The sequence below is a fragment of the Oncorhynchus clarkii genome, chromosome 18 (assembly GCF_045791955.1).
Source record: "Oncorhynchus clarkii lewisi isolate Uvic-CL-2024 chromosome 18, UVic_Ocla_1.0, whole genome shotgun sequence".
NCBI classification, from domain to species: domain Eukaryota; kingdom Metazoa; phylum Chordata; class Actinopteri; order Salmoniformes; family Salmonidae; genus Oncorhynchus; species Oncorhynchus clarkii.
Genome location: NC_092164.1, coordinates 13871526 through 13894235, shown reverse-complemented (window position 1 = coordinate 13894235; position 22710 = coordinate 13871526). Strand labels below are relative to the sequence as shown.

At 45.4% G+C, this 22710-nt stretch overlaps 1 protein-coding gene across 3 annotated transcripts in view; it reads right to left on the bottom strand.

The window, feature by feature from the left end:
* The window catches only part of LOC139373020 (serine/threonine-protein kinase 11-interacting protein-like), a 43841-nt gene extending 24121 nt beyond the window's left edge, over window positions 1-19720 (bottom strand). The window contains exons 1-18 of one of the 3 annotated variants that reach the window (XM_071112991.1): window positions 19571-19720; window positions 19173-19240; window positions 18758-18960; window positions 18474-18548; window positions 18275-18370; window positions 18083-18190; window positions 17899-17970; window positions 17651-17780; window positions 17004-17107; window positions 16545-16634; window positions 16380-16421; window positions 16082-16258; window positions 14581-14668; window positions 10801-11271; window positions 10374-10594; window positions 10045-10155; window positions 9195-9411; window positions 550-722 (exon numbers count right to left, since the gene is read on the bottom strand). In XM_071112991.1, coding sequence (XP_070969092.1) covers window positions 550-722; window positions 9195-9411; window positions 10045-10155; window positions 10374-10594; window positions 10801-11271; window positions 14581-14668; window positions 16082-16258; window positions 16380-16421; window positions 16545-16634; window positions 17004-17107; window positions 17651-17780; window positions 17899-17970; window positions 18083-18190; window positions 18275-18370; window positions 18474-18548; window positions 18758-18960; window positions 19173-19239 — 2445 coding nt within the window. In that variant the 5' untranslated portion in view covers window position 19240; window positions 19571-19720. Of the gene's footprint in view, window positions 1-549; window positions 723-9194; window positions 9412-10044; window positions 10156-10373; window positions 10595-10800; window positions 11272-14580; window positions 14669-16081; window positions 16259-16379; window positions 16422-16544; window positions 16635-17003; window positions 17108-17650; window positions 17781-17898; window positions 17971-18082; window positions 18191-18274; window positions 18371-18473; window positions 18549-18757; window positions 18961-19172; window positions 19294-19369 lie in introns of all 3 variants that reach the window. The other 2 variants (XM_071112992.1, XM_071112993.1) reach the window with 2 other exon arrangements.
* Between the last annotated feature and the right edge of the window lie 2990 nt (window positions 19721-22710).

The following is a 22710-nucleotide window of genomic DNA, read 5'->3' as shown; positions in this document are numbered from 1 at the left end:
TGTGAGAGTGGATTCTCAGCCTTCACAAACATGAAAACAAATACAGGCACAGGCTGTGTGTGGAAAATGATTTAAGACAGACTCTCTTCAATACAACCCAACATAGCAGAGTTGTGTGCATCCTGTCAAGCACACCCTTCTCATTAACCTGTGGTGAGTTCTTCACAATTTTCAATAAACAAATAAGGTTTTATGTAAGATGGTTAAATAAAGAGCAAAATTATTTTTTTATCATCATCATCATCATCCTGGTCCTATAAGAGCTCTTTTCACTTCCCACGAGCCGGGTTGTGACAAAAACCTCACTCATTCTTATGTTTTCTAAATGTATCGTATAGCGTGTGTGTGGCAGGCTTACAATGACTGCAAAAAATATATATTTGAGAGTGCGCTGACCCTGGTGCTAGAGGGGGTACGCAGCTGGAGGTTGAATGTTTGAAGTAGTACGGGACTATAAAAAGTTTGGGAACCACTGCCCTAGACTTTAAAAACATGTTCATCATACAACAATATATTTAAATAAATCATAAAGACTATAAAATCTCAAACCTTGTTGCCAGGGTGACTGGGTAGAGGTGTATCTCTGTGGTTGAAGGTAAAGTGTCGGTCAGTCCCGTCTTGGCATGGGGAACCATGGACGGGCGTACTGGTGGAGGGAGCTGATTGGCCAGCCAGCTGGACCACATGATCACTACCACACTCAGGACAGATGATGGTACTTCCTGAAGACGTTGTGTAAATTGATAAGTAACAGAAAATGAATACATGGTTTCAAAAAGGTGTTATACTTCAGTGTGAATTCGTACATATTGGTAAATTAGTGTGTTGTAATGGTTTCATTCTAGTACATAAAAATACTTGTTTTAAAAAGGCAAAATTCTGTCCATAATCTGCTCTTTAAAAACAGAGTTAATGACTAGACACTTCAGCATTCCCTTGGTGTAGATGTCGTACTCAGCATATACAGTGGGGCAAAAAAGTATTTAGTCAGCCACCAATTGTGCAAGTTCTCCCACTTAAAAAGATGAGAGGCCTGTAATTTTCATCATAGGTACACTTCAACTATGACAGACAAAATGAGAAAAAAAATTATGAATTTATTTGCAAATTATGGTGGAAAATAAGTATTTGGTCACCTACAAACAAGCAAGATTTCTGGCTCTCATAGACCTGTAACTTCTTCTTTAAGAGGCTCCTCTTTCCTCCACTCGTTACCTGTATTAATGCACCTGTTTGAACTTGTTATCAGTATAAAAGACACCTGTCCACAACCTCAAACAGTCACATTCCAAACCCCACTATGGCCAAGACCAAAGAGATGTCAAAGGACACCAGAAACAAAATTGTAGACCTGCACCAGGCTGGGAAGACTGAATCTGCAATAGGTAAGCAGCTTGGTTTGAAGAAATCAACTGTGGGAGCAATTATTAGGAAATGGAAGACATACAAGACCACTGATAATCTCCCTCGATCTGGGGCTCCACGCAAGATCTCACCCCGTGGGGTTAAAATGATCACAAGAATGGTGAGCAAAAATCCCAGAACCACACGGGGGGACATGCAGAGAGCTGGGATCAAAGTAACAAAGCCTACCATCAGTAACACACTACGCCGCCAGGGACTCAAATCCTGCAGTGCCAGACGTGTCCCCCTGCTTAAGCCAGTACATGTCCAGGCCCATCTGAAGTTTGCTAGAGAGCATTTGGATGATCCAGAAGAAGATTGGGAGAATGTCATATGGTCAGATGAAACCAAAATATAACTTTTTGGTAAAAACTCAATTTGTTGTGTTTGGAGGACAAAGAATGTTGCATCCAAAGAACACCATACCTACTGTGAAGCATGGGGGTGGAAACATCATGCTTTGGGGCTGTTTTTCTGCAAAGGGACCAGGACGCCTGATCCATGTAAAGGAAAGAATGAATGGGGCCATGTATCATGAGATTTTGAGTGAAAACCTCCTTCCATCAGCAAGGGCATTGAAGATGAAACGTGGCTGGGTCTTTCAGCATGACAATGATCCCAAACACACCGCCCGGGCAACGAAGGAGTGGCTTCGTAAGAAGCATTTCAAGGTCCTGGAGTGGCCTAGCCAGTCTCCAGATCTCAACCCCATAGAAAATCTTTGGAGGGAGTTGAAAGTCCGTGTTGCCCAGCAACAGCACCAAAACATCACTGCTCTAGAGATCTGCACGGAGGAATGGGCCAAAATACCAGCAACAGTGTGTGAAAACCTTGTGAAGACTTACAGAAAACATTTGACCTCTGTCATTGCCAACAAAGGGTATATAACAAAGTATTGAGATAAACTTTTGTTATTAACCAAATACTTATTTGCAAATAAATTCATAAAAAAATCCTACAATGTGATTTTCTGGATTTCTTTTCTCATTTTGTCTGTCATAGTTGAAGTGTACCTATGATGAAAATTACAGGCCTCTCTCATCTTTTTAAGTGGGAGAACTTGCACAATTGGTGACTGACTAAATACTTTTTTGCCCCACTGTAAAAGGGATATGACTAACTACATTCCAACTAGAAGTTACAACTGTCAAAAGCCATATAAATTTGTAGAACAAACTCTCCCTGAGCTCTGGGCATGTCAGAGCATGTAGACATTTCAGGTCTGGGTTGTTGAGGACCAGGAGAGGAGGGCTAAGCTGATACCAAGTGCTTCAAGCGATCGGTCTCCGCTAATTATAGCGGTTAGTTAGTCGTCTGTGGGACCAGCAGTCAAGAGTTAAAAGACCAACAGGAATGAAAAGCTACATTTGGGGTGTTTGAGGGATTTGTTCTGGTAAATTAGTACTTAAGAAAGAGAGTTGATTAAAATAGTTGATAGAAGAACCTCACAAGCACCTTCAACAAAGTTTTGACAGCCAACTTATAAGGAAAAATGTGGTCGCTTGGACCATAGCCGTTATGTCTGTTGCCATAGTAACTTCAAGAGGTTTTAGAACGACTTGTCTTTGGACCTCCGCCCACATCTGTGTGACGTCTGTCAGGGCAGGAAGATAAGGTGATCCTGCACGCTGCCAGTAGAGCCCTGTCCTTAAGACCAGACCTGGAGATCTCTATCAGAGAGATGGAGATGACTGAACATGAGCAAAATAAAAGGAAACACCAACATAAAGTGTCTGAATATGGCGTTGGGCCACCACGATGTGCAAAAACAGCTTCAATGCGCCTTGGCATAGATTCTACAAGTGTCTGGAACTCTAGAGGGATGAGACACCATTCATCCATGAGACATTCCATCATTTGGTGTTGTTGATGGTGGTAGAAAAACACTGTCTCAGACGAGGTCCAGAATTTTTTATTTTACCTTTATTTTACTAGGCAAGTCAGTTAAGAACAAATTCTTATTTTCAATGACGGCCTAGGAACAGTGGGTTAACTGCCTGTTCAGGGGCAGAACGACAGATTTGTACCTTGTCAGCTCGGGGATTCGAACTTGCAACCTTTCGGTTACTAGTCCAACTAGTCCTAGTCCAACGCTCTAACCACTAGGCTACCCTCTCCGATAAGTGTAGGGATGGGCGATATGGCCTACAAATCACCTCAATATTTTCAAACTCATGGGCTGAGTAACGATATATAGCTTGATTTTTTTTATCTATATTCTCTAATTAAGATTTTTTTGTACAATTAAAAGGTCAAATACACTGCATTTCAAACAGTCAGTAATAATCTAATTAATTCAGGGTTAGTGAAAGTATACCTATGCTAAATATAAGCCTTCCACAACCAAGACCCACTAATCATTTAATTATTTTATCAAAACCCGCATTTTTGTTTTGCAATAATCAGTGATCTGGTGTTCAAGTCTGTCTAGTAAGATGTCATTTTTGATCAAATGTTTACCAGAACTAAGCATAACGCACATTCACTAATAATGACTAACTTCTTGTGGCAGGCATTATATAAAATTAACACAGGTCTCATACAGTGCCTTTGGAAAGTATTCCGACCCCTCGACTTTTTCCACGTTGTTAAGTTACAGCCTTATTCTAAAACAGGTTGGAATAAAAAACAGAAATATCTTATTAACATAAGTATTCAGAACATTTGCTATGAGACTCGAAATTTAGCTCAGATGCATCTTGTTTCTTTCCATTGATCATCATTGAGATGTTTCTACAACTTGATTGGAGTCCACCTGTGGTAAATTCAATTGATATAAGGTCCCACAGTTGACAGTGCATGTCAGAGCAAAAACCAAGCCATGAGGTCGAAGGAATTGTCTGTAGAGCTCCGAGACAGGATTGTGTTAAGGCACAGATCTGGGAAAGGGTACCATAACATTTCTGTAGCATTGAAGGTCCCCAAGAACACAGAGGCCTCCATTTTCCTTAAATGGAAGAAGTTTGGAACCACCAAGACTCTTCCTAGAGCTGGCCACCCGGCCAAACTGAGCAATCGGGGGAGAAGGACCTTGGTCAGTGACCAAGAACCCGATGGTCACTCTGGCAGAGTTCCTCTGTGGAGATGGGAGTACCTTCCAGAAGGACAACCATCTGGAGTTGGCCAAAAGGCACTTAAAGGACTCTCAGACCATGAGAACAATATTCTCTGGTCTGATGAAACCAAGAGTGAACATTTGGCCTGAATGCCAAGCGTCATCTGGAGGTAACCTGGCACCATCCCTATGGTGAAGCATGCATCATGCTGTGGGGATGTTTTTTAGCGGCAGGGACTGGGAAACTAGTCAGGATTGAGGCAAAGATGAATGGAGCAAAAATACAGAGAGATCCTTGATGAAATCCTGCTCCAGAGCATTCATGACCTCAGACTGGGGCGAAGGTTCACCTTCCAACAGGACAATGACCCTAAGCACACAGCCAAGACAACACAAGAGTGGCTTCGGGACAAGTCTCTGAATGGTGTACCAAGCTTGTAGCGTCATACCTAAGACGCAATGCTGTAAATCGCTGCCAAAGGTGCTTCAACAAAGTACTGAGTAAATTTCATAGTTTTGATGTCTTCATTATTATTCTACAATGTAGAATGTAAAAATAAAGAAAAACCGTTGAATGAGTAGGTGTGTCCAAACGTTTGACTGGTACTGTATGTAAATGTAATGGTTTTTTTTTTCTCTTCAATAAATTAGCAAACATTTCTAAAAAAAACAACAGTTTTTGCTTTGTCATTATAGGGTATTGCGAGTAGATCGATGAGAAAAAACAACAACAATTGAATCAATTTTAGAATAAGGCTGTATGGAAAAAAGGTCAAGGGATCTGAATACTTTCCAAAGGCACTGTAAACAACTCTCAAGCACAAGCCCACATGCTTATGAGTAGCCAGCTAATCTTTATATTTCATGTCTAACCAACTTGGATCTAAACTCAGCGAAAAAATAAATGTCCTCTCACTGTCAACTGTGTTTATTTTCAGCAAACTGAGTAAATATTTGTATGAACATAAGATTCAAGAACTGACATAAACTGAACACGTTCCGCAGACATGTGACTAACAGAAATTGAATAATGTGTCCCTGAACAAGGGGGGGTCAAAATTAAAAGTAATAGTCAGTATCTGGTGTGGCCACCAGCTGCATTAAGTACTGCAATGCATCTCGTCTACATGAACTGCACCAGATTTGCCAGTTCTTGCTGTGAGATGTTACTCCACTCTTCCACCAAGGCACCTGCAAGTTCCCAGATATTTCTGGGGGGGGGGGGGGCTCTAGCCCTCTGATCCAACAGGTCCCAGACGTGCTCAATGGGAGATCCGGGCTCTTTGCTGGCCATAGCAGAACACTGACATTCCTGTCTTGCAGGAAATCAGCCATACTGCTCGTTCTGTGTGTGGTGGCATTATCATGCTGGAGGGTCATGTCAGGATGAGCCTGCAGGAAGGGTACCACATGAGGGAGGAGGATGTCTTCCCTGTAATGCACAGTGTTGAGATTGCTTGCAATGACGACAAGCTCAGTCCGATGATGCTGTGACACACCACCCCAGACCATGACGGACCCTCCACCACCAAATCGATCCCGTTCCAGAGTACAGGCCTCGGTGTAACGCTCTTTCCTTCGATGATAAACATGAATCCGACCATTACTCCTGTTGAGACAAAACCGTGACTCGTCAGTGAAGAGCACTTTTTTCCAGTCCTGTCTGGTCCAGCAACGGTGGGTTTGTGCCCATAGGCAACGTTGTTGCTGGTGATGTCTGGTGATGACCTGCCTTACAACAGGCCTACAAGCCCTCAGTCCAGCCTCTCTCAGCCTATTGCGGACAGTCTGAGCACTGATTGAGGGATTGTGCGTTCCTGGTGTAACCCGGGCAGTTGTTGTTGCCATCCTGTACCTGTCCCGCAGGTGTGATGTTCAGATGTACCGATCCTGTGCAGGTGTTGTTTCACGTGGTCTGCCACTGCGAGGACGATCCGCTGTCCGCCCTTTCTCCCTGTAGCGCTGTCTTAGGCGTCTCATTGCAATTTATTGCCCTGACCACATCTGCAGTCCTCATGCCTCCTTGCAGCAAGCCTAAGGCACATTCACACAGATGAGCAGGGACCCTGGGCATCTTTCTTTTGGTGTTTTTCAGAATCAGTAGAAAGGCCTCTTTAGTGTCCTAAGTTTTCATAACTGTGACCTTAATTGCCTACCGTCTGTAGGCTGTTAGTGTCTTAACGACCGTTCCACAGGTGCATGTTCATTAATTGTTTATGGTTCATTGAACTATAAGCATGAGAAACAGTGTTTAAACCCTTTACAATGAAGATCTGTGAAGTTATTTGGATTTTTACGAATTATCTTTGAAAGACAGGGTCCTGAAAAAGGTATGTTTCTTTTTTTGCTGAGTTTATTTGCTGGCCAACGAGGTAGAAAAGTTGAATTGTTATAAAACACCCTTTTGTCCATCTCCAACTGTTTGAACAGCATGCTAGCCTGTCCACTTTGTTCAGATGTTGAAATCAAGTGGCCTATCTTATTTCTCAGAATAAGAACGAGCTGCCAATTCCTTATGTAATTGTGCTTTATGCTTATTGCACATTTATAAAACAGACTAGACAGCTATGAGAACGAGTTGCTAATTGCTTGTGTAATTGTGCTTTATGCTTATTGCACATTTATAAAACAGACTAGACAGCTATGAGAACGAGTTGCTAATTTCTTGTGTAATTGTTTTATACATGTGCAATAAGCATAAAGCACAGACTAGACAGCATGTATAACGGTCTTTGAATAAAATGCTGCTAGCGGAACATGGTACAAAACTCACCATTTTCCAGAATCAATGTTCATCGATACTCTTGTTTTAATAGTGTCTGCTCTGCACGCAATTTGAGGAGTTGAGACAGGTTAACTTCTCTATTACAGTAAAATAATGTCTCAATGTGTTTTCGGTTTCCACATAACAGATTCTGTTGGACTAAGCCTCAAAACGCAAATTGCGAGTTGTAACCGCTTATCAGAGGAGGAAGTGATCTCTCATCTTTGTTGATCTCTGGTGTAAATAGGAAGGTGAACACAGCACAGAGGAGCGAAGGAGACAAGACCAAAAATACATGAGAACAAGCAGACATAAACCGCTCAAAAACTCAAATAAAAACTTGATTCTTGCGATACAGGCATTTGGAATATCCTGCGAAAACATACATTTGAATTAATCAAATTCATTCAATATAAATCGTCCAGCCCTACATACGTTTTCGATTAGGTTGAGATTAGGTGACAGACACCCACCCTTTAAACCCCCTGTGCTCCTTTCAGACACCGCTTTCAAAGTCACTCGGATATCTTCTTCTAGCCATGCTAACCAAAATAATGGGCATGTGATGGTCTGTGTGTGGTGTGAGTGTGATGGTCTGTGTGTAGGGTGGTCTGTGTGATGGTCTGTGTGTGGGGTGAGTGTGATGGTCTGTGTGTGGGGTGAGTGTGACGGTCTGTGTGTGTGAGATAGTCTGTGCGTGTGAGATGGTCTGTGCGTGTGTGTGAGATGGTCTCTGTGTGTGTGTGAGATGGCCTGTGTGTGTGTGTGAGATGGCCTGTGTGTGTGTGTGTGTGTGTGTTGGTGTGTGTGTGTGTGTGTGTTGGTGTGTGTGTTGGTGTGTGTGTGTGTGTGTGTGTGTGTGTGTGTGTGTGTGTGTGTGTGTGTGTGTGTGTGTGTGTGTGTGTGGTCTGTGTGTGTGTGTGTGTGTGTGTGTTGGTCTGTGTGTGTGTTGGTCTGTGTGTTGGTCTGTGTGTGTGTTGGTCTGTGTGTGTGTTGGTCTGTGTGTGTGTGTGTGTCTGTGTGTTGGTCTGTGTGTGTGTGTGTGTGTGTGTTGGTCTGTGTTGGTCTGTGTGTGTGTGTTGGTCTGTGTGTGTGTTGGTCTGTGTTGGTCTGTGTGTGTGCGTGTGTGTGTTGGTCTGTGTGTGTGTGTGTGTGTGTGTTGGTCTGTGTGTGTGTGTGTGTGTTGGTCTGTGTGTGTGTGTGTGTGTGTGTTGGTCTGTGTGTGTGTGTGTGTGTGTTGGTCTGTGTGCGTGTGTGTGTGTTGGTCTGTGTGTGTGTCTGTGTGTGTGTGTGTGTGTGTGTGTTGGTCTGTGTGTATGTGTGTGTGTGTTGGTCTGTGTGTGTGTGTGTGTGTGTGTGTGTGTGTGTGTGTGTGTGTGTGTGTGTTGGTCTGTGTGTGTGTTGGTCTGTGTGTGTGTGTGTGTGTGTGTGTTGGTCTGTGTGTGTGTGTGTTGGTCTGTGTGTGTGTGTGTTGGTCTGTGTGTGTGTGTGTTGGTCTGTGTGTGTGTGTGTTGGTCTGTGTGTGTGTGTGTGTGTGTGTGTGTGTTGGTCATGTGTGTGTGATGGTCTGTGTGTGTGTGTGTGTGTGTTGGTCATGTGTGTGTGATGGTCTGTGTGTGTGATGGTCTGTGTGTGGCACAGAAAGAAAAAAAATGGAATACTAACCCATTAGGGCAGCAGGTAGCCTAGTGGTTAGAGCGTTGGGCTAGTAACTGAAAGGTTGCAGGTTTGAATCCCCGAGCTGACAAGGTACAAATCTGTCGTTCTGCCCCTGAACAAGGCAGTTAACCCACTGTTCCTAGGCAGTCATTGAAAATAAGAATTTGTTCATAACTGACTTGCCTAGTTAAATAAAGGTAAAATAAAATAAATAAAAAACTGACATCGGTTTGGATATTGTAATATTTGAATAACTGTGCCGGTCCCTAGCATGCGTGCATGTGTGTTCCTGTACGAGTGTGCCTCTCTCACCCAATCCATCTTCTCTGCACTTGTTCTTCCTCTCCTCCTCCTGCTCTTCCAGTCCAGCCCATCCTCTCAATCTCCCTCCGTCCTCCTGCTCCTTCCCTCCCCGCTGTGTGAACTCTGACCCACAGCGGAGACACTGCAGGCATACACAGCTGGGACGACCCTCCATGACCCGCCGCTCATTCTCCTCCACCACCCGCGACAGGACCTCTGTCAGGGCCTAGCAACAACACAACACCCGTCGTATTTACGATCATGTATTTTCCAAGACATTCTTTGAAACTTTAATAAAAGTCCTTGTATTTTCCGATTGAACAGTTGTATGATGACAGGCTACTTCAAATTTGTATTGTACACACATGCAAGTCCAAACAAGAAAACAGAACATTCCAATGGCTGCTTACGTAAAACACACAAACAACAAGAAAGATATCATTGGGCCTAATGAGCTAGGCCTGACCTGTAGGACTGATGGCAACATCCATGGAGTACTGACCACAGCCTTGTGGACGTTTTACAACTGTTTGGACGGATCCTTCTCTTCGCTAACGATGTGTGTGATCAGTCTCCGGTCTGCTGCCAGTAGAACATCCTAACCCATTCATTGATGATAGCCCCGCTTTACAGAAGTTGCAAGCCAAGAAATTGCGAGACGCAGTATCTCGCAATAGAATGCTGTTTTTGAATGCAGATAGGCCTAGTGCCCGGTTCTGACTCCGTCTGCCTGGTGGCCGACCTACAAATACTGTGCCCCTCTCCTCTCTGTCCGAGTTTAAAATGGAAAACTGACTTTAAAAAATGTCTGTTTAACCGGTAAGAACATTTTCCATTTGTCACATCCCTATTGTGTTACCTGCAGTGCCTCCTGGGGGTCATCATCCAGCATAACATAGCGTCTCCTCCTCCTCTCTCTGCTGATGTAACAGAAGTGAAGCTCTACAGCAGGAAGAGTTCGCTCCACCTCCTAGAGAGAGAACTATCTTTAGAACAAATACAAAACATATACTTCTTTCATCATTTCAGGCAAAAAATAAAATAAAAATCACCCCCTTTCCTCTCGGCGTAATTCCTCTCCCCAACCATGTCTCCCACCACTCACCTTTCCTCTCCTTCCATCCCTCCTCCCCTCCCTCGTTTTCCTTCCATCCTCCCTCCCTCCCCCATTCCCCTCCTGATCCTCACCCTCTCAGTCCAGGTGACCTGGGACAGGGTGAACCTCCCCAGACTGTCCAACTCCAGCCGGGCCTGCAACTGACCCCTGCTCATGTCCACCTCCAGGACGTGTCTTGGCTTGACCCTGAGGAACACAGGACACTGGGCCCTGTTCTTCCTCCTCAGCCCCTCCTCCTCCTCCTCCTCTGATGATGATAGTACTCCCACAAGCAGGGGGTGACACAGGTCAACTAGAGACAGACGAAAGAGAGGTCAAAGATTGGCTCAGCATTGCCCAATCAGTTCCTTTGGAACCCCCCAGTCTTTGCACATTTTGGTTGTATTCCTGCTCTAGCACAGCTGGTTGGACTATTGTTGAGGCTACTACTGTTGAGGCTGGATGATAAGTTGTCTACTTCAATCAGGAGTGCTACTGCTAGTTCTGAAGTGCTCCTACCTCCCAAGTCCTCCTCCTCTTCTTCTCTGGTGTCCGTGGGTGTCGCCGGTGTCCCTTCTAACCCCTGACCCAGTCCCTCTGCCATAGTAGTCTCCAGGGTGGACTCTGTGTGCCCGAGGCTGTGGTCAGGCCACTGGAGGGTGGACTCTGTCTCCAGATCTGCATCCCAGTCTGAGGCCTCCTCCTTGGGCTCAGACGAGAGCAGCGGTGGGGGTAGAACCTCCGGGACTTCCAGCTCTGGAGAAGGGGGCTTAAAGGTGGCGAGGCTTGCCTGGATGGGGCTGTTGTTGGTTGGGGAGAGAGTGGCACAGAGACTGTTGTTGAGGTGTGGAGGAGCTGGCCTGTCCGCCTTGTCTAGGGTGGCGATTGGCGCCCCCTCTAGGTGATGCTGGTAGCGCAGCCAATCCTCACCCAGTTGGTCCCTGAAACTGTCCATGCGTTCAATCTCCTTCTGGTGAGGGAGAACGATGTCTGAGGGGAGAGAGGAGGTTTATGTTATATAAACACTGCTCAAAAAAATTAAGGGAACACTAAAATAACACATCCTAGATCTGAATGAATGAAATATTCTTATTAAATACTTTTTTCTTTACATAGTTGAATGTGCTGACAACAAAATCACACAAAAATGATCAATGGAAATCAAATTTATCAACCCATGGAGGTCTGGATTTGGAGTCACACTCAAAATTAAAGTGGAAAACCACACTACAGGCTGATCCAACTTTGATGTAATGTCCTTAAAACAAGTCTAAATGAGGCTCAGTAGTGTGTGTGGCTTCCACGTGCCTGTATGACCTCCCTACAACGCCTGGGCATGCTCCTGATGAGGTGGCGGATGGTCTCCTGAGGGATCTCCTCCCAGACCTGGACTAAAGCATCCGCCAACTCCTGGACAGTCTGTGGTGCAACGTGGCGTTGGTGGATGGAGCGAGACATGATGTCCCAGATGTGCTCAATTGGATTCAGGTCTGGGGAACAGGCGGGCCAGTCCATAGCATCAATGCCTTCCTCTTGCAGGAACTGCTGACACAATCCAGCAACATGAGGTCTAGCATTGTCTTGCATTAGGAGGAACGCAGGGCCAACCGCACCAGCAGATGGTCTCACAAGGGGTCTGAGGATCTCATCTCGGTACCTAATGGCAGTCAGGCTACCTCTGGCGAGCACATGGAGGGCTGTGCGGCCGCCCAAAGAAATGCCACCCCACACCATGACTGACCCACCGCCAAACCGGTCATGCTGGAGGATGTTGCAGGCAGCAGAACGTTCTCCACGGCGTCTCCAGACTCTGTCACATGTGCTCAGTGTGAACCTGCTTTCATCTGTGAAGAGCACAGGGCGCCAGTGGCGAATTTGCCCATCTTGGAGTTCTCTGGCAAATGCCAAACATCCTGCACGGTGTTGGGCTGTAAGCACAACCCCCACCTGTGGACGTCGGGCCCTCATACCACCCTCATGGAGTCTGTTTCTGACCGTTTGAGCAGACACATGCACATTTGTGGCCTGCTGGAGGTCATTTTGCAGGGCTCTGGCAGTGCTCCTCCTTGCACAAAGGCGGAGGTAGCGGTCCTGCTGCTGGGTTGTTGCCCTCCTACGGCCTCCTCCACGTCTCCTGATGTACTGGCCTGTCTCCTGGTAGCGCCTCCATGCTCTGGACACTACGCTGACAGACACAGCAAACCTTCTTGCCACAGCTCGCATCGATGTGCCATCCTGGATGAGCTGCACTACCTGAGCCACTTGTGTGGGTTGTAGAATCCATCTCACGCTACCACTAGAGTGAAAGCACCGCCAGCATTCAAAAGTGACCAAAACATCAGCCAGGAAGCATAGGAACTGAGGACTGTGGACTGTGGTCACCACCTGCAGAACCACTCCTTTATTGGGGGTGTCTTGCTAATTGCCTATAATTTCCACCTGTTGTCTATTCCATTTGCACAACAGCATGTGAAATTTATTGTCAATCAGTGTTGCTTCCTAAGTGGACAGTTTGATTTCACAGAAGTGTGATTGACTTGGAGTTACATTGTGTTGTTTAAGTGTTCACTTTATTTTTTGGAGCAGTGTATATATACACACACACACACAAATATATACATACATACACACTAATATAAATATATATACACACTAATATAAATATACACACACACACAGTGGGGAGAAAAAGTATTTGATAACCTGCAAAATCGGCAGTGTTTCCTTACAAAGCATGTAAAGGTCTGTAATTTTTATCATAGGTACACTTCAACTGTGAGAGACGGAATCTAAAACAAAAATGCAGAAAATCACATTGTATGATTTTTAAGTAATTAATTAGCATTTTATTGCATGACATAAGTATTTGATACATCAGAAAAGCAGAACTTAATATTTGGTACAGAAACCTGTTTGCAATTACAGAGATCATACGTTTCCTGTAGTTCTTGACCAGGTTTGCACACACTGCAGCAGGGATTTTTGCCCACTCCTCCATACAGACCTTCTCCAGATCCTTCAGGTTTCGGGGCTGTCGCTGGGCAATACGGACTTTCAGCTCCCTCCAAAGATTTTCTATTGGGTCCAGGTCTGGAGACTGGCTAGGCCACTCCAGGACCTTGAGATGCTTTTTACAGAGCCACTCCTTAGTTGCCCTGGCTGTGTGTTTCAGGTCGTTGTCATGCTGGAATACCCAGCCACGACCCATCTTCAATGCTCTTACTGAGGGAAGGAGGTTGTTTGCCAAGATTTCGCGATACATGGCCCCATCCATCCTCCCCTCAATACGGTGCAGTCGTCCTGTCCCCTTTGCAGAAAAGCATCCCCAAAGAATGATGTTTCCACCTCCATGCTTCACGGTTGGGATGGTGTTCTTGGGGTTGTACTCATCCTTCTTCTTCCTCCAAATACGGAGAGTGGAGTTTAGACCAAAAAGCTATATTTTTGTCTCATCAGACCACATGACCTTCTCCGGATCACCATCTGGATCATCCAGATGGTCATTGGCAAACTTCAGACGGGCCTGGACATGCGCTGGCTTGAGCAGGGGGACCTTGCGTGCCCTGCAGGATTTTAATCCATGACGGCATAGTGTGTTACTAATGGTTTTCTGAGACTGTGGTCCCAGCTCTCTTCAGGTCATTGACCAGGTCCTACCGTGTAGTTCTGGGCTGATCCCTCACCTTCCTCATGATCATTGATGCCCCACGAGGTGAGATCTTGCATGGAGCCCCAGACCGAGGGTGATTGACTGTCATCTTGAACTTCTTCCATTTTCTAATAATTGCGCCAACAGTTGTTGCCTTCTCACCAAGCTGCTTGCCTATTGTCCTGTAGCACATCCCAGCCTTGTGCAGGTCTACAATTATATCCCGGATGTCCTTACATAGCTCTCTGGTCTTGGCCATTGTGGAGAGGTTGGAGTCTGTTTGATTGAGTGTGTGGACAGGTGTCTTTTATACAGGTAACGAGTTCAAACAGGTGCAGTTAATACAGGTAATGAGTGGAGAACAGGAGGGGTTCTTAAAGAAAAAGTAACAGATCTGTGAGAGCCGGAATTCTTACTGGTTGGTAGGTGATCAAATACTTATGTCACGCAATAAAATGCTAATTAATTACTTAAAAATCATACAATGTGATTTTCTGGATGTTTGTTTTAGATTCCGTCTCTCACTGTTAAGTGAGTGTACCTATGATAAAAATGACAGACCTCTACATGCTTTGTAAGTAGGAAAACCTGCAAAATCGACAGTGTATCAAATACTTGTTCTCCCCACTGTATATATAGTAAACGTTTACCTTGTATAGAGGACTGTGGTCTGGGTTCATAGTCATAGTCGTAGTCACTGGGCTCTGAGATGCTAGCCCGTCTCACCCTCACCTTACTCTGAAACAACACAGATGGATATATATATTATACACACGACATTCCAGAAACATGCTCCTTCTCCTCTGCCTGTATTGATTTGCTCATTCCAAATGGACCTTACCCCGTAGACACCCCCTATCCCCCTTACTCCGTAGCTACCCCAGCCCCCTTAACCCTGTAGACACCACCTAGCCCCCTTACCCCGTAGACACCCCCTATCCCCCTTACCCCGTAGATACCCCCTAGCCCCCTTAACCCTGTAGACACCACCTAGCCCCCTTACCCACCACCTAGCCCCGTAGACACCCCCTAGCCCCGTAGACACCCCCTAGCCCCCTTACCCCGTAGACACCCCCTTTCCCCCTTACCCCGTAGACACCCCCTATCCCCCTTACCCCGTAGACACCCTCTAGCCCCGTAGGTACCGCCTAGCCCCCTTACCCCGTAGGTACCCCCTAGCCCCGTAGGTACCCCCTAGCCCCCTTACCCCGTAGACACCCCCTAGCCCCGTAGGTACCCCCTAGCCCCCTTACCCCGTAGACACCCTCTAGCCCCATAGACACCCCCTAGCCCCTTACCCCATAGGTACCCCCTAGCCCCTTACCCCGTAGACCCCCCTTAGCCCCGTAGGTACCGCCTAGCCCCCTTACCCCGTAAACACCCCCTAGCCCCGTAGGTACCCCCTAGCCCCGTAGGTACCGCCTAGCCCCCTTACCCCGTAGGTACCCCCTATCCCCCTTACTCCATAGACACCCCTAGCCCCCTAGCCCCGTAGACACCCCCTAGCCCCCTTACCCCGTAGACACCCCCTAGCCCCGTAGGTACCCCCAAGCCCCCTTACCCCGTAGACACCTACTAGTCCTGTAGGTACCCCCTAATCCCATAGACACCCCCTAGTCCCGTAGGTACCCCCTAGCCCCGTAGTTACCCCCTAGTCCCATAGACACCCCTTAGCCCCCTTACCCCGTAGACACCCCCTAGCCCCCTTACCCCGTAGACACCCCCTAGCCCCCTTATCCCATAGACACCCCCTAGCCCCGTAGGTACCCCCTAGCCCCCTTACCCCGTAGACACCCCCTAGCCCCGTAGGTATCCCCTAGTCCCATAGACACTCCCTAGCCCCGTAGGTATCCCCTAGTCCCGTAGGTACCCCCTAGCCCCCTTACCCCGTAGGTAACCCCTAGTCCCGTAGATACCCCCTAGTCCCGTAGGTAACCCCTAGCCCCCTTACCCCGTAGGTAACCCCTAGCCCCCTTACCCCGTAGGTACCCCCTAGACCCTTACCCTGTAGGATCTTGATCCTATCAGAGGGTTAGTTAAAGCTATTAACATGTATTTTTTCTAGCTGGTCAGGGTTTTAAGAGGTACACAGAGTGGCTAGGGGATGAGGACAGACCCCCAGCCTCTCAGTGAGCTGTGTAGCTGACTTACTTTGGCTTTCTTCTTGCGTTGTCGTGTCACTCCCACCTCGCTGACCGACAGGCTGTCACTCAACTCCCCGCCCCCGCTGGACACTACTTCCTGGTTACCCCGCTCTGGAGCCCTGGTGATCAAGGGCGAGGCCTGGGACTGAAGCTGCCCAATCAGCTGTCCCGGTTTGGGTAGCACCTGAAAGTGGTAAAAAAGTGGCGAATCCAACAAATTAACTTAAAGTGATCAACAAGTGACCCAACAAGACTAGAGAAGTGTTGAGTATATGCCTGCTGACCCACAGGAGTGGCCTACTCACTGACAACTCTGAAGAGGAGAGAGGGCTGCTGTCCAGTCTGAGCTAGAGGTGAGAGAGGGGGAGAGACAATATTAAACTCGAGGAGGAGACAGAGAATCATGAAAAAAAAGACTGGGTCCAAATTCAGCTTTCCGATTTTTCTCCCTCCCTCCCCCTCTCACTCACTCTGAGGTAGGCAGCCTTGGGGGAGAGGTGGCGGACAGTGCGGGTTCTGTGGGTCTTCTGGAAGAACAGTGGGTTGCCCTTCAGATTCAGCTAAGAAGAGACAGAGGCTACAGGTCAGTGGGTCTGGGATAACAATGAGGCTACAGGTCAGTGGGTCTGGGATAACAATGAGGCTACAGGTCAGTGGTTCTAGGATAACAATGAGGCTACAGGTCAGTGGGTCTGGGATAACAATGAGGCTACAGGTCAGTGGGTCTGGGATAACAATGAGGCTACAGGTCAGTGGTTCTAGGATAACAATGAGGCTACAGGTCAGTGGGTCTGGGATAACAATGAGGCTACAGGTCAGTGGGTCTGGGATAACAATGAGGCTACAGGTCAGTGGGTCTGGGATAACACAGAGGCTGTCACACAGTAAACTACTGATAAGCACACTTCTAAGTTCTCTCTCTCCTTCACCATGTTGAGACTGTGCAGCATAGACAGAGGAGCCAGCTGGGAGTGATCCAGTAGCAGGTTGTAAGCCAAGTCCAGGTGCTGTAGGGACGACAACTGCTCCACTCCTGCATAGGGTCACAGTCACACACACACAAATCAGACATCTATGCATCTCATACTGAGACGGGGGCAGAGTCAGCCATCCAAGACTAACAGAGACTTAGAGAGTACACTGAACAATAGGGAGACAGTTGGGGGAAGAGAGATGGGCAGATAGACAGTACTGGCAAACAAACGCTGGAGTATGCCAGTATATTAATATATTCCTAGCTTCCTGTTTATCTATAGCCCCCAACTGTTTGTGGACACAAGGCTGTAAACAGTTCCAAGGCTTTGATTGTCTGAAGTCCCTCTCTGTTCCAATACTGATAGAGGTCAGTTCAAGGGGTCATGCATAACAGATAGTCTTGAGGGAACTTGCAGATGGAATACTATTGCTAACTATTTGGTATTGATGATTTTTGGCATACGTTTAGGGATAAAATCAATATTAGGGCTGTGGTAAAAAAAAAAATGTTTTTTAAATATCCCATTATCTGTAGAGAAACCACCATACTATCATTAATTATAGCATGACCAGATGGTGTCTATCAGAGGTGTTACAGTACCGTTGATGGTCTCCAGCTCGTTGTTTCTGAGGATGAGAGTGAGGAGTTTGGCTCTGGAGCTCAAGCCCAGCGTTGGTGCTCTTTGGAGATTGTTATAGCCCAGGTTGAGGTGCTCTAGCTCACTCAGAGGCTGAGAGAGAAGGAGGAGAAAGACAGTAGATATGGAGATAGCCCAGTGCAGTAACTTACTGCATGTCTCCAACTCTGACCCCTCTCAACACACAGACACAAAACCTATCCAGAATTACCTTGAGAAAGTCAGCACACTCCTGGATTTTATTGTGACTAAGATCCAGAGACTTCAGAACATTCAGTAAACTCTAAAAAAGGCAGAGTGACTCACATTAAAACATGGCCAAAAAAGTGATACACATTAAAAACAAATGTCAAAGTCAGTGAATAAATAAACCAGAGAGCAGGAGCATGTCTTACCAGTGACTCATCCAGGCAGACTATAGCGTTGTAGCTGAAGTTGAGGGTGTGCAGCTCCAGCCAGGGCAGTGCAGAGCTGAGGTCTCCTCCACACAGAGACAGTAGCTCCTGTAACAATAACACTGGCTCAAACTACAACACAAAGGGGTCTGTTATTCAGAAAGAGAAAACAGTGAAGTGTGTGTGTGTTACCTCCAGGGAACTGAGGCTCTTGGAGCAGGTGAAGACCTCTAACTGAGAGTAGACTCCCCTCAGGTCCTCCAGACAGTGAGGGGGGATACGCTTCAACTGGGAGACAGAACAACAGGCCCAGAGTAAGCCAGATTCTTCTATATACAACATTTATACTGTTTTGTTACAAAGGAGAAGCGCACACATTTTCCTCCCATACCTCTAAGGACTTGAGAGACTTGAAAGGAAAGATCTTGACCACTGACTGAAGCCTCGACCCAGGTGGAGTGATGAGCTAGGAATGAAAAACCAAAGGCCAAAGAACATTATATAGAATGCCATAGCGCCACCTAGTGGCTCAATGAAATTCCTTAAGATGCCCACTTAACTCAGTTTTATAGTTGGAACATTTTTATTTATGAAGTGCTGAGCAAGTTATGCATACATCTATTAGAAAACTGTTCACAAATAGAGCAGGACACACACACACACACACACACACACCTTGAGGGAGACAGTCTTCTGCAGCACGTCAAACAGGAACTGGAGCTGCAGTAAGGAGGTGGTGTCAGCAGGGTGTGAGGGCAGAGCCAGGAAGCCATGTTGGTGAGTCCTGGAGAGGAGGTACTGCTCAAACAGACGACCTAGGTGCTGCAGAGAGTCTGCCTGTAGAGTCAGGGTACTGCTGCCGTCCAGTACAGATGTACCTGGAGAGAGGAGAGACAATGTTAACACACCACTTAAAACCAGCAGTTATCAAATATATGAAGCATGTAGCTACAGTGTAGCTATGAGGCCCTAATAATTTCGAACAACGTCAAAAGAACAGATTAGCAGGTCTGGGATAACAGGGGCTATGTCCAGAATATGTTTTGGGAGACAGACATGATTTCAAGAGAGGGTGGTGATGTTACTATACCATGATTCCGAAGCAGAGTGGCCAAGCTGTTGACAAGGGTGGATTGGCCATTGTGACATCCAGCCATCCTGCAGGTAAACAATGCGCCATAAAATAGATGAGAAGACCGAGACAGATGATTCTGGGGAAATGTGACACGTGCAAACAACCCAAACAATAGCAGAAATTGTTAAAATAAAAATACGTTCTCAACTTACAGTATAGAGATGATGGAAGCTAACTTGTAGAATACTGGTTAAATACCAGCTAGCGTGTTAGCTACATTGCAATGCAGGACCTGCAGTTGTTTGTGAACGTTAAACTGGGCTACTCACAAAGCCAACACGAATCTATCTCTAGCTAGCTGTTATAGCTTGTCTTGGATAGCATTCCACAGACTATTTCTTGAGATACCTTACCTATCTTATGTGACAGTCAAGCAGTGGTCAACATCGACATTCCCTTCCGATTGCCAGCAATACGACAAAAACATCAGTCAAATAACTTCAAGTGTACTCGGTTGTCGATGTTGACATCTTCACTTGGACTGATGTCACGTGAGGAAGTTTCGAAAAAAATATACAGTGGCCCGGAGAAACCAAATTTCAAAAGGCTGAAACAGGCGTTTTCGTAACTTGTGCCAATCAATGGATATTGAAATGTTATAAATTAGCGAGACATCTCTAAAAATAAATGTACAAAATAGACTCAAATTTCAGATTCAGTCTGATTTCTTGGCCATAGCCACCACTAGATGGCTCCCTACCTTAAGAAGCAGGATCAAATCATAGGGGATCAACAATATTTACTTTATGACAGTGACAACGCAATGGGGCATTTCCAATTTGCTCATTTGTTAATCTTTATTAAGTGCATTCTGAGAACACTCAGCACATCTTTCTGGTATGCTTTATCGCCATTTTAAAATGTTCTGGATGTTATCTTTACAATGGAGTGGAAGGACAATACACAGTTTTCAACACTGCAAGAAGTAGCCAGATGTAACTATGCAAGGCACGCAAAATAGTATCGTTTAGCCTACTAAAGACTTTTAACAAATTTGTAATTGTGAGTAATTAAGTAAAGTAAGCATTTTTACAAATAGGCCTACTACCAATGCCTTTGCGGGGATCCTTTAAGTTTCCACCTTTTATACCAAATGTCCAAAACTAAGTGGTTTCTCTAATATAAGCCTGTACCGTTCATGTCTTGTTGCTAGGCAACACGCACACACGCACGCACACGCACACACAAGACAATCTTTTTCCATTCGGGACTGGGGATGTTTCCATGTAAGGATTTATGTACGGTAATTTGGTAAACATTTCCATCCACTGAGATGCTCTGGCAGGAAAGGTTCTCTGCAGACCAAGCATACACTGAAAGCATGTTGGGACTGTTTCAAATTCCCCGATTTTTGGGATTGCATTAAAATCAAGCAATATGATTTATGTTACAAAAAACATGGACCAACTAAACATTGTGGATTAGTTGGTTGCATTTTTATGGGTGGAAATGCCTTCTAAAAAAATCTCTAATTGTGTGACCTTGATTTTCCATTTCAGTTTAGACCATTCAGTCTGCCATCTTCTGTTTGAGATTCTCAATGTATGATCATATGGTTACAGAAGTAAACACATACACAATGCTTAGGTTATGTTTAGATGTTTAGATGTCTTTGTGTGTATGAAGTGTTGGATTACGTTTATATTGGCCCATAGATCTGTGAATAAAAAGTTTTCCACAATCCTCAACATTTCTCTATTTATCCAATCAGTGACTCAGTCAAATGAATGTCAATTAAGTCTAATCAACACACTAAATAAACCATGCTCCTTCACTGTCCAAACGCTGCTCTCAAAATGGAAGAACAATACCTGACCATCCCCCAGCAAGCACATGTAACCTAGCCTGAAACCTAGCCTGGAACCTAGCCTGGAACTCCTGGACCCTGGCCTAGAACCTAGCCTGAAACCTAGCCTGGAACCTAGCCTGAAACCTAACCTAGTCCCACATCTGTTTGGGCTATTTTTCTGTGTGACACTTACCAAAAGGGTTGACAAAACAGCACAAAAATATCTGTGACCAGGCTACGGAAAACCTCCACCTCCTTTGTGGCCTTTTGCACTGTAGGCTAAATGTAAATACAACATGGTTGTAAAACGATTCCTCTACTGGCTCATAATTGGCAGAAAACGGAGGGATGATTCAGGATCGGGACATGTCAAGTCAAGGCTTTTCTTCGTCCAGAACAAGGTCAAAGGACCATATCACTGTCCCTTTGTCTTCACTGCATTCCAAGGGCTTGTTTTAACTGTTGCAAGTGAACCAGTACTGTTTACTTGTAGCCCTGAACAAATCAGGCCTGTTAGAAGGCTTCGGCAGGTTGGATTAAAGCTTTCTGGGATCTGTTGTAGCAGCTTACTGTACTGTACTGTACTGTACTGTACTGGACTGGACTGTACTGGACTGTACTGTACTGTACTGTACTGTGCTGTATGTCAGAGAGAGAGAGAGAGAGAGAGAGCGAAACCTCACTAGTAAAATATAACATGTGAGTCAGTAAACTTCTCAGGTCACAATTCATCACAATACAAACACAGGGTGTGCCCAGGCATCAGGCCAGGCTACTGTTCTTATACATTATAGTCAGTATAGCCAGGATACTGTTCTAATACATTATAGTCATTATAGCCAGGATACTGTTCTAATACATTATAGTCAGTATAGCCAGGATACTGTTCTAATACATTATAGTCAGTATAGCCAGGATACTGTTCTAATACATTATAGTCATTATAGCCAGGATACTGTTCTAATACATTATAGTCATTATAGCCAGGATACTGTTCTAATACATTATAGTCATTATAGCCAGGATACTGTTCTAATACACTATAGTCAGTATAGCCAGGATACTGTTCTAATACATTATAGTCATTATAGCCAGGATACTGTTCTAATACACTATAGTCAGTATAGCCAGGATACTGTTCTAATAGATTATAGTCAGTATAGCCAGGATACTGTTCTAATACATTATAGTCAGTATAGCCAGGATACTGTTCTAATACATTATAGTCATTATAGCCAGGATACTGTTCTAATACATTATAATCAGTATAGCCAGGATACTGTTCTAATATATACAAATATAAACAGGTCATCCAACTGTGCTAGGCCCATATCGGAAATATGCCCTTTTCTAATCAAAGGGATTTCTGCTCAGTGTTGTAATGTTTCACTTCATATCAATCAAATGTTATTCGTCACATGCTTCGATAACAACAGGTGTGGACTAACAGTGAAATGCCTACTTACACATATTGAAATGAACTATAGCTCTTTACATATGCATAGAAACAGATAATGTATTCATTCACTGCATGAGGAGATCTCACCCAGCACTCGCTATCAATGTGGACCTGTACTTTATCTAGTGTGTATATTGACTTAATAATTCTGGGGGGAATTTTAGGTAGCTGAACTTGATGGGAATGGCATTGCAATAACCACTGGCCAGATACTGTGGCATGTTACCCCATTACCTGGTGGCCGT